The sequence below is a fragment of the Pezoporus occidentalis genome, unplaced genomic scaffold (assembly GCF_034315485.1).
Source record: "Pezoporus occidentalis ecotype Australia unplaced genomic scaffold, CSIRO_AGI_Poc_V1 ctg349, whole genome shotgun sequence".
NCBI classification, from domain to species: domain Eukaryota; kingdom Metazoa; phylum Chordata; class Aves; order Psittaciformes; family Psittacidae; genus Pezoporus; species Pezoporus occidentalis.
This window is the reverse complement of record NW_026915473.1, coordinates 65,781-80,053: the sequence shown is the minus strand read 5'-3', so window position 1 is coordinate 80,053 and position 14,273 is coordinate 65,781. Positions and strand designations below refer to the sequence as shown.

Below are 14,273 nucleotides of genomic sequence, written 5' to 3'. Positions count from 1 at the left end.
ATCCAGCTCCAACCCCTGCCACAGGCAGGGACCCCTTCCACTAGAGCAGCTTGCTCCAAGCCCCTGTGTCCAACCTGGCCTTGAGCACTGCCAGGGATGGGGCAGCCACAGCTTCTCTGGGCACCCTGTGCCAGCGCCTCAGCACCCTCACAGGGAAGAGCTTCTGCCTCAGAGCTCATCTCAGTCTCCCCTCTGGCAGGTTAAAGCCATCCCCCTTGGCCTGTCCCTACAGGCCCTTGTCCCAAGCCCCTCTCCAGCTTTCCTGCAGCCCCTTCAGGCACTGGAGCTGCTCTCAGGTCTCCCCTTCAGGAGCCTTCTCTTCTCCAGGCTGCCCCAGCCCAGCTCTCTCAGCCTGGCTCCAGAGCAGAGCTGCTCCAGCCCTCGCAGCATCTCTGTGGCCTCCTCTGGCCTCGCTCCAGCAGCTCCAGGTCCCTCTTGTGCTGCTGCCCCAGAGCTGGATCAGGGCTGCAGGGGGGTCTCCCCAGAGCACAGCAGAGGGGCAGGATCCCCTCCCTGAGCTCTGCTCACGCTCTGGGGGTGCAGCCCAGCACATGGGGAGGTTCTGGGCTCAAGCGCTCACTGAAGCCAGGTAATGGGGAGCTTCTCATTGACCAACACCCCCAGGTCCTTCTCCCCAGGACTCCTCTCAGTGCAGTCTCACCCCAGTCTATGTTTGTGCCTGAGCTTGCCCCAGCCTTGCAAAACAAAGCTCCAGCACCTCCATTTTCAACCCAAACCCAACACAACCTTTGCCCACCAACCCTTCTCCCTCATCCCAGTGGTGAGGTGCCTTCCCTGAACCCCAAAGCTTCCAAGGTGCCCCCCACCCCTCACCTTGCATAACGTCGTCCATCGCTGCATAATCTGCAATGGGTTCATCAGCCTGGAAAACAAAGTGGAGCAGGGGATTAATGAGGAATCAACCTCATGTGGAAGCTCACAGCCCTGCTCGGGGGGGAGCAGGGACCAGCTCTCTTGCCCCAAAACCATCTGGGAACAAGAGGGGAGGACTCACTCCCTAATTTAGCCATATTTCAGGCTGGGACACACACAGCTCAGCAGCAAAGGCCACCTGAGAGATGCTCTTTAAACAAACAAGCTAAAGCAAAGTGGCTTTTCCTCCTCTGAAAAGAAGGACCTCGTGGAACCAAGCCACCGAGCAGCCACAGGTGGGCACATCTATCCCCCAGCAGCTTCCACCCGCACCACAAGGCTTTTCCCTTTGGATGTACAAAACCCCAGCTCAGGTCTCTGTGTTATCTGGCTCAGTTTGAGCAGCCCCAGCCTCACGTTACCTTCAACAAGATGACGGACTCGGGGATGACTCCCAGGCTGCCCAGCGTCGCCGTGTCGTCGCTCAGCATCTTCCCGTCGATGGACAAGTTCTGGTCGAAGGGAGCAACTGAAAATGCATGCATGATCTGTGCCAACACAATGAGACAGGCTCACTGGGTGCTGAGGGAAACACCACACTGCTGAGCTGCACAAGAACACATCCACACGAGCAACACGTGCCTTCCCGTGCCCTGCAGGCCATTATGCTCCTTCCCTCCATCCCCTCTCCCGGCCAGGCGCTCCTTGACGCTGTGTTTTCCTCCTCTGTTCCATGGAGGAAAACCCCCTTACCTGGATTTTCAGCTCCTTCAGGGTCTGGTTAGCAGACACGAGCAGTGCTTTCTCCCCTCGGACCTTGCGGTGCCGGGTGCTTCGCCGGATGCCTTGTTTTTGGTAAGGGATGTAGCTCTGGTGCGAGATCTTCTGGCGCTTCGCCCCGCCGTTGGTCTAGGAGCAAGAGGGAAGAGAATGAAAATAGCAGGAACCTAAGGGTGGGATTAGAGGGAAAAGCACAACCTCCCCATGCCCCAGCCTGTGTTTCGGGCGAGTTGGTCATGCGAGGGAAGGCACAGAGTGCTGCAAAGCCGCTTGGAAAGCAGACTGAAGCGTGCAAGGATCAAGAGGAGCAAGGGATTTGCCTTGAAGCCTCGGTTCCTGCTCCTACACTAGTGCAAGGTGGGCACCAGCCAAGCACAGGAGTCACCATCAGTACCTGGTCCCTCCGAAACAACTCAGTGGTGTGGTGCCACCCTTGAAATGAGTTTTAGACACCGGTTTTGCCTGCTCGTGGTTAAGGGAGGAGGAAGGGGCTGTCCCACCATGCTGACTCGAGGGGACGATGCGCGACCCAAGGGACCTGGTGGTGGTTTCGATCTCTACCTGGTTAAAATCTGGGTCTTGCTCCCCCTCTGGCTTGTTTTCCTCCCTGTCCTCTTCCGCTTCTGAGCTGCTCACGTTCAGCTCCGGAGCAGCGTCCTTCATGACCTGAAGTCATAAAAACCATTCTCTGTAACTAACCCGACAGCATCACCCCAAAGCCTCTCACATGCCCGCTCGGCCCCAGGAGCTGAGACAGAGCAGGAAGAACATGGGAGCTTGCTCCACGTGCTCTGCAAAGTCTTCTCCACCCCTCCCCATCTGCATTGAACCACGGGGGGATTCAGAACAAGCTTCTCCATTGAACTGCAGGTGCTTCCTGCTGCTCAGGGCCTTCCCTCCTCTCCAGGCAAAGGGAAAGTCTCCAGGGGCCTGGACTGATTTCTTTGCCATTAGCTGGCTGCCTCTCTGGTTCATCTAAGTGTATTATGAAAGCCCTTACCCAGAGAAAGGAGTATTATCCACGAATCAGACACTCATCCAGCCCTGCAGCAGACCCACAGAGGCACTCAGCACCATCATTTATGGGTCTGGAGGTTGTAAGTAAATGAAATCTAAATAATTTACGCAAACATATAAATCAAGAGGCTGCTCAGCCCCACGCAGGTCACTCCAGGAGGCATGGATCTGCCAGATGAGAATTCCCATCCAAGCTTTGGCTGGAGCTGGGGATTGCAGGAGCCCTGGGGATGGTGTGCTCCACACAGGAGCCCGAGAGCCCACTTCTCCATCAATGTATTTACAGTTAACGATGCAATCCCAGCTCCCACACATCCAGCAGCAGCCAGAGCCTCCCCAGAGCCCTCTGGATTCCAGCAGTGCTGCCCTGCATTGATTTTACACGGCTGCAGCAGGGGCAATGGGATGGAAGCGCTGCCTGGCTCTGCTCTTGCAGAACTCTCCTCCCCTCTCTCCAACTCCAGCTGCTCAGCAAAGAAAAGCTGCCTCTTGTTTGCCAGCCCCACGTGTGAGCTCCATCCTGCCCAGCACCAGGGGAAAAAACCAAGCCATCAACCCTCCTCTGCACCAGAGCCAAGATACAGCCTCGGGATGCAGCCCTGAGCCAGGCTGAAAACCCAGAGCTGATGAATCATGGAATCAGAGTGGTTTGGGTTGGAAGAGACCTTAAAGTTCACCCAGCTCCAACCCCTGCCACGGGCAGGGACCCCTTCCACTAGAGCAGCTTGCTCCAAGCCCCTGTGTCCAACCTGGCCTTGAACACTGCCAGGGATGGGGCAGCCACAGCTTCTCTGGGCACCCTGTGCCAGCGCCTCAGCACCCTCACAGGGAAGAGCTTCTGCCTAAGAGCTCATCTCAGTCTCCCTTCTGGCAGGTTAAAGCCATTCCCCTTGGCCTGTCCCTCCAGGCCCTTGTCCATAGCCCCTCTCCAGGCTTTTTGTTGGTCTCCTTAATGCACTGAAAGGCTTGAGGCCGTGCTGTGTGCTGCTCTACAGCTCAAAACCACGGCAGAAACCATCCAGCCTCCACCAACCTGCAGTTCTCTGGGCTCCAGCTTCTCCCTTACACTGGCAGGGACGTGCAGGAACACCTTTAGCTGAGCTTGCCCATGAGCCTTGATTTCCCCCTTAAAGCACAAACAAAGCCCTAAGGAGGAAGACTTACTGTAACCAGCTTTTGGGTGCCAATTCTAGACCTGATACTGATTCTTAAAGGCCCCAGCAAAGCAGAGACAGTTCCTAGCTTCAGAAGGGATCCTGAACCCCACCTCCACCTTTGCTGCTACTTCCTCAGCACGGAGGTTAAGAGTTCATTTCTATCTAGGAATAAATGTCACGAGCAACTAGGAAAGGAAACAACAAATACTGGAGGGGGAGGAGAACAGGTAGAGCCTGGGAAGACCATTATGAAGACAGAAATGGCTACACCAGTGCTTAAAATAACCCAAGCTGGACACATCCACAAAGATAACCCCATAATGCAAAGGAGTCTCTTTGGCAAAAGGAAACCTGGAGGAGGCCAAACTGTCAGAGCAGCTACAGACAGAGCTTTCCCATCTGCTGTTTGGGCCAAAGCGATAGGAGCTGCAGAGCTGGGTGCTTCCTGCCTGCAGAGAGCAGCCCACCACCACCACTGTCCCCCCCCCAGCAGGTCCCAGCCCCATGGGGACGCAGCAGGCCATGGCAGCTGCCTCGCCACCATGTCTGGATCCTTCTCTGGATGCTCAGCACAGTTCCTGTGCAGTGAAACAGAGCCAGGAGGAGCAAGGAGAGCCCGTACCTTCTTATTATCCACCACTTTATGGATGTAGATGGTTGCCTGGGTGTACTCACGCAAGTCCCGTTGCTGTTGGCACAACAGCCCTTCTCTGCACTCCGGACAGAGCTCTGGGGAGGCACAAAGGTAAAATGCATTTCATTGCTTCAGCTCCTTGGAGATCCCAGCCCAATAACTCAGAGCATCCGCCAAGCTCCACGTTTACCACCCATCCCCTTAGATCTGAGCCTTTAGGCCCTTGCCCAGAGAGCTGGCACAGAACAGAGCCCAGGGAGCAGCAGAACGAGCACTCACGGGGCTCAGAGGTGTAAAGGGCACCCTCGGGGTCCGCCCCGGGCGCTGCTGTCCGGGTGATTTTGATGACGTGATCCACAACAAAGAGTTTTTGAATCCGCTCCCACTCGCTGGGCCATATCAGAGCTATACTGTGCAAAGGAACAAGAACGTGCTTTATGACATGGAAAAGCCAAGCCCTGAGCTCCCCAACAGCCTCCCCTCTTCCTTTTAGTCTCGCTAAGGAAAGCAAAGCTCCAAAAATCAATCCCTAACTCCAGCTACACACGAGGGCCTGAACACCCAAGATAACAGGGACAAACACCAGGGTGCTGTTAGTGATGCTGCTCTGCTCCCATCACACTGGGCAGGGGGGGGGAGGATGGAGGAGGAGAAGGAGAGGAGAGGGGAAGATCTGCTACTTTTAGTGCTGCATCACTGCAGAAGCAATGCTACGGAGCATGAACTCCAGCCCAGTGTCCAGCGCTCCGGGGGGCAAGCCCCATGGAAAGCAAAGTGTGAGGAAGTCGGATGTTTCTATGCCCTGGTCAAAGGCAGGGGAGTTGATTGTTAGGAACCAGCCAAGCTGAAGTAAGCTCTTTTTTCCTCCTGACCCAGCATGCTCTGACTATTTAGGTGTTGCCTTGCATGAAGGCTGAGGAGGGTCTGAGCAAGCTTATGTGTTAATTTCTTCACGGACAAGCATTTGCTCCTCGTGTTGCTGCAGCTCAATGCAGCTCCGGGAACGCTCTCCAGGATGACAACACCCTTCAAAGGCACCCACATGAAGAGAAGAAACTCACAGTTTGGAGTCTTCTTTGGTCATGGAAGCGTAGGTGAACATGAGGCCTCCGTGGGGGCAGAGGAGAGCGCTGTTCCCTACCGAGGACACGGGGCTGCAGCGCGTTGGCCTCCTGCGCAGGTAAAGGGAAGCGGTTTGCAAAGCGCGGTTCAGGTTATCCCACAAACCCCACAGCTCTGCAGGCAGCCAGGAAGGAATCAGAGGTGAGTGTTTACAGGAGGCATTCCAGCTGGGAATATGAAAGCACTACAGATGAGGAAATCAGATCTGCGTGCCTGTGAGTTGCAGAGATTTCCATCTCCAGCAGCAGCCGGTGGAAGCAGGACTGAGCAGTGACCTCTGCCTGGGATCCAGGCAGATGAACAAACTAATCAGGTTCCCATCTAATCCCACCATCTGGTTGAGACACGATAAACAAGGAAACGCAGGTTCCTCCCAACGTACTACAACTAATCCAAGCTCTGCAGAAAGCAGCTTCCTTGTTCCCACCCAGGGAAACGGCAGGTAACCTCTCACCGCACTGTGAATCAAAAGCAAAACCCATTGGCAGGAATAAAAAGCACCAAAAAACCCCCCCTCCAGCCAAGTTACCTGACAAATTTCCTCCACTCTTCCACAAAGAACTGCGAAACGATGTACAGCTCATCTGTCTCCTGGAGGGGAAAAGGAGGGGAGGGGGGGAAAGGCTCTTTTGTTAATTAATCCCACAACAGAGAGGCGATGACTGCTCAGTGCTTTCTGCAGTGATTCTCCTCCAGCCCTCAGTGGCTTCACCATGACAACTCCATCCAAGCGCGCTGGGAAAGCCAAGCTAAATAATTTGGGATCAAGTACTAAGCACTTACATTACTAATCTGGTGTTTATTGCGGAGTTAGTTTAGCTTTAGATCCAATTACCTCTAATTCACAGCAGGACACAGGCACTTCCCCTGCAGCAGCTAAGAAGCCCCAGACTGTTCTCGGGGGCTAAAGCAGACACTCCTCTGCACCTCTGGGATGTTTCAGTCTCCCCTCTCCACCTCCACATTAAACCACTCTGCTTATTTTCCTCCCCAAACTTCAACTGTTTTGGACCAGGAAAACTCAGAAAGCTTGAGGGAAAGATCCTCAGCTCTTCCCTGTCAGGCTCCCTTGGGAAATTCAAAGGGAATGGAGGATGTAGCCTTACTGCCTGGAGAGACCTTCCTATTCTGAGCTGACCCATGGTGGGCTCCAGCTTTCCATCACCTACTCCAGCTCCAAAACCAGACCCAACCCTTAAACACCACCAGCAGAACCTGGCACATCTCCAGCTTAGTGCTTCCCATTTAAACCCTTCTGAGGTTCCTCAGTTCTGAGACATGGACCTGTATTGACTTTCATATTAATTCCTGGCTGGAGAAGGCACCTGGGAGCAGCAAACTGACCTGGCACGTCGGAGCCACCGAGGCACCTGCCAAAGACCTTGGCAGGACCTCAGTGCCAACCATTAATCAGTGAGAGGTCCTGGAGCCCAGGCGTGGAGCCAATGGCTTGTGCCATGTCTTTAGAGCGGCCTCAAAGCCCTGGAGAGCTCCAGGCTTGTCCGAGAGGTCTTTGAACCCCAGCCTGGATTGGATTGGAAGGGACCTTAAAGCTCCTCCAGCTCCAACCCCTGCCATGGGCAGGGACCCCTTCCACTAGAGCAGCTTGCTCCAAGCCCCTGTGTCCAACCTGGCCTTGAACACTGCCAGGGATGGGGCAGCCACAGCTTCTCTGGGCACCCTGTGCCAGCACCTCAGCACCCTCCCAGGGAAGAGCTTCTGCCTAAGAGCTCATCTCAGTCTCCCCTCGGGCAGGTTAAAGCCATTCCCCTTGGCCTGTCCCTACATCCCTTGTCCCAAGCCCCTCTCCAGGTTTCTTGCAGCCCCTTCAGGCACTGGAGCTGCTCTCAGGTCTCCCCTTCAGGATCCTTCTCTTCCCCAGGCTCACCCAGCCCAGCTCCATAGGAAGACCTGCTCTTGCACGACCATCACTTCTATTTTCAGGGCTCCAGCATTTAGGGCCGCTCCCCTGAGCTGTTGGGATGCAGGAAGGTGCTGGAGCCCACGTGAATTCTGTCTGACCAGCAGCAAGCACAATGTGGCTTGCACATGAAAGCCACCTCCACCAGCCCAGCCACACCACTGCAGTCCTTGCAGGGGCGGATGTAACCACAGCAGCAATATTGATGGTGCTTATCTGGCTGAGTGTGGGCCAGCCACAGCTCCGCTGGCACAGGAGAGCAGCTCGTGCAGCTTCAGCAGGGCTCTGTGCCAGCACAGCTGATGGGGAAATCACACCTCAGCACAGCTCACGTGTGAGCTCCGCTGGCACGGGCTCGCGGGTACCAGCAGCCTCTCTCACGGGCAAAAGAGATGCTCTTAGAAGGGATGAAAGCATTTAAAACCCTCCCCCAAGCCCTGCTATGGTGCCCTCATCCCCATACCTGAGGCCAGCTGCCCAGGCAAGGTCTGCATTTATCATGGAACAGGTTCTGGAGAGAAGTCTTCTGCTCGCTGGCCATCATCTTATGCAGAGCTTCGTTCTCCTCCCCTTCACGCTCCAAGATCTGCACGGAAGAGTCAATAACAGCAGAGCTTCAGCTCCTCACTGCCATCAAATGTGCCATTACCTTCTGGGTCACACCAGAACCAGAAACACGACCGTGTATTTACAGTCAACAAGAGGTTGTTTGGCAAATACCTTGCACTGGGAACAGCACTCTTTGTTGTTTGGGAATTCAGGGGCCTTTGGAAAGTATTGCTTGAGTTTCTCCCAGGCTTCCTTGGAAACCACCCTGCGATCGTTCTCGGATATGCACAGGCCACCTGCAGGGACAGAGCCAAGAGAAGGGCTTTGCTCTCCAGCGCTCAACGCCATGGTGCAGCACTGACCAAGAGACTGCAGGGTATCAATGTGGGAGAAGAGATTCACACACCGTGTCAGCAAACCAGAGCACAACCGACACACAAAGTCACCTTCAACTCCTTTATCGTCTCTCTGTTCAGACAGGGAAATAACCCAAAGTGACTTTAATTCCTGAAAACGTCCTCTAGATTCCAGAGCTCAGGAATCGAGCAGCTGATCAAACACAGAGTGTCAGAGAGATGAGGGAAAGCACAGATGTGCTGCAGAGGGCACGGGGCTCCTGCGTGCTGGTCCTGGCTGTCCACACCAGGGGGACTGCACCTCCTGAGCTGCACACTGACCCCATGGCCCATCAAACAGGAGCCAGGTGCTTTCCTCACCCTTGAAAAACCAAGACTACCACTGTATGATCCCAGATGGCTTCACGTGCCCTATCCAAGCACCTCAGGACTGGGAAGGATGGGTGTGAAGATACAAAGAGGTTTACCAGCTACCCCCCGGACCACGCAGGTTATTTATCCTGCTGCTCAAGCAGCTCAAAACAACCCACAAATGGTTTATCCTAGAATCCCAGAAGGGACCTTAAAGCTCCTCCAGCTCCAACCCCTGCCACGGGCAGGGACCCCTTCCACTAGAGCAGCTTGCTCCAAGCCCCTGTGTCCAACCTGGCCTTGAACACTGCCAGGGATGGGGCAGTCACAGCTTCTCTGGACAAGAGGCATTTGTGCTTGTTTCTTTAGGGACAGCAGGAGCAGAAAGCTCACACCCACACATCTGGACACCGTGTGTACATGTGACAACACGTGCTCTGGTCGACAAATAAGGCTTGGGAAGACCGGAGAAGGTGAAAGCTTGAGTATCCAACACGATGATGTCCAAGGGGAAAGCACAACCGCAGCTCCCTATGGGAGAGCAGCTGGGAAGCTGCAGGGACAAAGCAGAGGAGCAGTTGCAACGCTGTGATGCAAACCGGATTTGGATGCAGCATGGGAATATTCAGGCCTAAATGTGGGTTTCAGCAGCAAGAGGGAAGCAAAACAGCAAAGTCACAGCGCTGAGCAGGGTCCAGCCAAGGGCACAAACACTTCATTATCTGCTTTTCTATAGCCTGAGGAGCTACAGAAAGAAGACGAGGAGAAAAGGCTCCTTCTCCCTCTTTAACATTACAAGCAGCTCCTCAGGCTCCTGGACTCGGCGGCTTTCCTCACTCCTGGACTTCAGCCAGCCCTAAAGAGGAGAAAATAGCAACACTCCCCTCCTGCTTTTCCTTAACAAACAAAGTCAGGCGGGACCGCATCGCCGCAGCGATGGCCACTTGGTCTTCAGCAAACGTGACCAAGTGGCCCAGCTTTACCACACAAGGAGGCTGCTGCCCAAGGCTGGGGGGAAAGCAGCTTGTCCAGCTTAGTGCCTGGACACTGCATGATTCATGAGAATGGGTTAATTTGCTGCTGAGCAAAAAGAGGGGGAGAAATCAGATGTGGATGGGCAGGCAACAAGTGCTTTGCCATCTGGGAGATGAGGAGCCTGACCAGTGACCCCCCTCCCATCACCCAGGGACACGCTTTGGGCACAGGCATCAAAGGGCTCCTCACTTGGTGTCTGGAAGGAATTAATCCGCTGAGGTTGGGCAGTTACTGGAGAGGGAGGAATTGCAGCAGGGATGCAAAGGGATTTCTGCAGGGAACGCCGGGATGGCACGGCTGGAGCCCAGCCAGACCTCGTGGATAAAGCAATGGCTTTCCCAGGCCTACCACCAAGGCATTTCCCCCACAGTAAAATGAAAGCCATGGGATGGAGACCACAGACTTGCTGATAGGCTCCAGAGGGGAATTTTAAAGGTGGAAAGTCTGTTTTCCATAAGGAATTGGGGTGAGCTCAACACGATGCAATCTGACCTGCCAGCAGCCCCCTTATTTAATAGTGCTCATTCTGACATGACCCAAAGTCACAGATCAAGTAGCAATTCACCACCAGAACATGTTCAGAGGCCTCCTGGCCTATTCTTGTCATGTCTGGCTACATTCAGTGTTTCACCACGATGCTGAATGCTTTTATTTAACGGGAGCAGCCTCGTGGCAATGGGAATAACAGCTCTGAACAACAGCAAACACTGTGCCAAAGCGCTCAGCCACCTTAAACGGAGGCTTTCTCAAGCCATTACTCGACATCCTTGCTCAGCCTCGATGACAGGAGGTGTGTGGCTGATTTATGGCAGGTTTCCTTCTTCCTAGGAACGAGATGGAGCATTCCCAACAAGGAAATCGATGCCTACAAACTGGAGCTTACTGAGAGTTATGCCTGGGAGGAACTTACGAGCTAGCAAAGGGCCATATAAACAGCAGGGTAGCCAAGGATGTTGCTAATGAACCGTCACGTAGGAAAACAACCAAGGCTGGGGCAAAGCCTTATGTAAACAGACACCCAGAGCAGCAGGTCGGTAAGTCAATACCCTCAGCACTCCCAGATAACCCCTGTTTCCACAGAGGTTAGGTAAGTGCTCCTGATTTCATGCGAACCAAGAGGATAAATGGATGCTCTCAGCTCCCACCTTGACTGACTGCACCACGTTTTCTTCCTAAACACTTTCAGAGCTTTCAAGCAGCTGCAGATCTTTGGCGCTGCTCTCGCTCCATCACGTCATCATGATCTCATGAAGTTCAACAAGGACAAGTGCAAGGTCCTGCCCTTGGGTTGGAGCAATCCCAAGCACAAACACAGGCTGGGCTGAGAATGCACTGAGAGGAGTCCTGGGGAGAGGGACCTGGGGGTGTTGGTCAATGAGAAGCTCCCCATTACCTGGCTTCAGTGAGCGCTTGAGCCCAGAACCCCCCTGTGTGCTGGGCTGCACCCCCAGAGCGTGAGCAGAGCTCAGGGAGGGGATCCTGCCCCTCTGCTGCGCTCTGGGGAGATCCCCCCTGCAGCCCTGATCCAGCTCTGGGGCAGCAGCACAAGAGGGACCCGGAGCTGTTGGAGCGAGGCCAGAGGAGGCCATGGAGATGCTGCGAGGGCTGGAGCAGCTCTGCTCTGGAGCCAGGCTGAGAGAGCTGGGCTGGGGCAGCCTGGAGAAGAGAAGGCTCCTGAAGGGGAGACCTGAGAGCAGCTCCAGTGCCTGAAGGGGCTGCAGGAAAGCTGGAGAGGGGCTTGGGACAAGGGATGTAGGGACAGGCCAAGGGGAATGGCTTTAACCTGCCAGAGGGGAGACTGAGATGAGCTCTTAGGCAGAAGCTCTTCCCTGTGAGGGTGCTGAGGCGCTGGCACAGGGTGCCCAGAGAAGCTGTGGCTGCCCCATCCCTGGCAGTGTTCAAGGCCAGGTTGGACACAGGGGCTTGGAGCAAGCTGCTCTGGTGGAAGGGGTCCCTGCCCGTGGCAGGGGTTGGAGCTGGATGAGCTTTAAGTTCCCTTCCAACCCAAACCATTCCATGTATCTCTGGCTCTCTGTGACTTTGTTACTGACAGATCCTCCCTTCCACAGCCCAGCACTTCCTGCAGCATCTCTGCCTTTACACCCTTTTCCTTGCCTTACCAAATCTGGGCTGGAAGGTGACAGCTGACTTGCAAATAAAGTTTCAGTGTCAAGAAACACCAGGAAAATGAGAATTAAGCACATTTCTGCAGTAACAACTCGTGCTGGCCTCCGAGGGAGCAAAGGCTACAAGGTTAACGCCTTGAGCAGTGGGCAACAACAGAAACATTCAGCTCCATCCCCCGGACAGACTCACCATGTGGGCAAACGATGTCTTCATTAAAATTTAACTCCTCTTCCTCCTCTCTCTTCTCTTCACTGGATTCATCTAATTAAAGGAAACAACAAAAACCCCAAGCCATGAAGATTGCACACAGTTTCCTCTCTTAAGAAAGGAAGAATCTTTGGGCAAAGGAGCGCGGTTGCCTTCCAAATTGCGGCAAAACCCTCAACCCAAGGGAATCTTTGGAAGGAAATCTGCTGTTCTCCGCTGCTGTGGCCCCCAGGCAGGCGGGATTACAGCCTACAGCCCACGGAGGAGTGCTTTGAAGTGCCTGCAGCACAAGCCTGCCCTTTGTGAGACTACAAAGGACACATTTGTTAGGGCTAAAACACCACAGGGGTTCCCTGCTCCCAGGGATTGGAGTTTAACCTAAACACGGGCTAGGTGAGAGCGCAGGGAGCGGAAACCTGCTGGCAAACATCAGTGCCCTCTTTGCCTTGTGGATGCTGATCTAAACCAGATGCTGCCTGACAAACCAAGGGGCAGCCTGCCAGGGGGTGACAAGCCCCACATTAATCCATAAACGATAGTTAAGAACTGAAGCTCCACAGTAATGCAGTTGGCCCCTGAACTGGAGCATCATAAACACAGTACATTGTTAGTAAGGGTCCCTACCGACCTGCCAGACAAGCACATAGGCTTGTGAGTAATTCAAATGCACTACTCAGAGCTGTGACCTGTTGTGAAACCACCCTGAGGAATGAGGAGTGGTAACTCAAGTACCCTTTTTGCACGAGTGCTCCACCAGCACCAGGTATGATCAGAGGGCTGTGGTGCTCTCAGAGCCATCAAGCCCAAGACCAATGCCATCAGCCCATCATCTCCACTTGCATTCAAGCAAGCTTCTTGCCCTCAGTTCTGACACTAAAAGCTCAACAAAATATCCAGTTTCCAAAGGTTTGAAGAGCAGAGGGCAAATAAATCCCCATCTATTCTCATAATACTCATGATATGGGTATAGAATAGAGGTTTTTTTTTCCTCCTTGGCTGTGTTTTCCCAGTGCTGCTTTACGCTGCTCATCCATAGACCATCAATAAACATCATCAAGGTAATTTTCATGCTTCTTTACCCCCTGGGCTCCCTCATTCAGATAAAAGCAGATGAAAAGATCATGGGTCTGGGGTGGCAATTTTACACAGCTTTGGAAAACTACAAAACTACTTATCTTCTCAGGGTGTGAAGATCACCCAGCACTTTTGAAGCTTATCAAATCAAAAGCTCCTTAAATGAAGGAGCTTTTTTATGTGCTTTATTATCCTCTCCTCCCAACTCACACAAGGAAAGCCAAACAGCTACAGGAGCACCCAACGTGTCTTTTGTTAGGAGGTATCAGGCTGTGGGTGTCCACAGCAGCACAACTACCTTTGCTTTGTGCGTTTCCATTCATTTTCCCATTACTGTGCTCCGTGTCTTCATCTTGCTCATTTAACTGCTCCAGAGCCAGCTGACGCCAGCTCCTCAAGGATGCTTTTCCAACCCAGAACCCGTCATTCCTGCAGAGAGACAACAGCGCTGGCAACGCAAATCACATCTCTAGTAGGAGGTGTCCCTGCCCATGGCACGGGTTGGAACCGGATGATCTTAAGGTCCCTTCCAACCCAAACCATTGTGATTCTATGATCTATTTAAGCGCTTCTCAACCCCCTTTGACAACAGTAGATAGCATCAGGACTTACATACCCCTTGACTGTGATCTTCAGCAGGTTGGTCACGGTTTTGTAGTCTTCATTTAAGCGGTTCTTCAGCCGCAGGATTCGACACCTTTCCACCACGCAGTCCTTGCAAAGTGCTTTCACTGGGGTGACAGGGGAAAGAAACACGATTTATCACACACAGGGCTGAGCTTCTGGCGGGATTGAAGGTGCTCAGACACGTAGGTACCAACTATGCTGCCTCGAGACCAGAGGTTTCACATGGAAATGAGGAGAGCCCTGGGGTCACTGCCAGATCAGGCCACATTTGCAGGTTAAATGAGCACAAAACACTCCAGAGGTGGGATCTGTTCTGCTGGCTTCACAGCCTTCTGGTACCAACAGTCTGCAATTCCAGCTGCGAGCCAGGGCATGCCAACACACAGCCAGGGGAGCCAAAAGGCAGGAGGGATTAGGCATATTGCAAGAAAAAAACCCACCCA

The 14,273-nt window shown here is 53.7% G+C and overlaps 1 protein-coding gene across 7 annotated transcripts in view; it reads right to left on the bottom strand.

The window, feature by feature from the left end:
- Positions 1-14,273, bottom strand: part of USP48 (ubiquitin specific peptidase 48) — a 32,444-nt gene that overhangs the window by 728 nt on the left and 17,443 nt on the right. For 2 of the 7 annotated variants that reach the window (XM_062630134.1, XM_062630135.1), the window contains exons 13-25: positions 13,820-13,934; positions 13,502-13,632; positions 12,112-12,183; positions 8,225-8,349; positions 7,968-8,090; positions 6,113-6,174; positions 5,523-5,633; positions 4,741-4,871; positions 4,450-4,556; positions 2,215-2,319; positions 1,627-1,782; positions 1,296-1,421; positions 835-883 (exon numbers count right to left, since the gene is read on the bottom strand). In XM_062630134.1, the coding sequence (XP_062486118.1) occupies positions 835-883; positions 1,296-1,421; positions 1,627-1,782; positions 2,215-2,319; positions 4,450-4,556; positions 4,741-4,871; positions 5,523-5,633; positions 6,113-6,174; positions 7,968-8,090; positions 8,225-8,349; positions 12,112-12,183; positions 13,502-13,632; positions 13,820-13,934 (1,413 nt within the window). Of the gene's footprint in view, positions 1-834; positions 884-1,293; positions 1,422-1,626; positions 1,783-2,214; positions 2,320-4,449; positions 4,557-4,740; positions 4,872-5,522; positions 5,634-6,112; positions 6,175-7,967; positions 8,091-8,224; positions 8,350-12,111; positions 12,184-13,501; positions 13,633-13,819; positions 13,935-14,273 lie in introns of those variants that run through there. The other 5 variants (XM_062630137.1, XM_062630136.1, XR_009966905.1 and 2 more) reach the window with 5 other exon arrangements.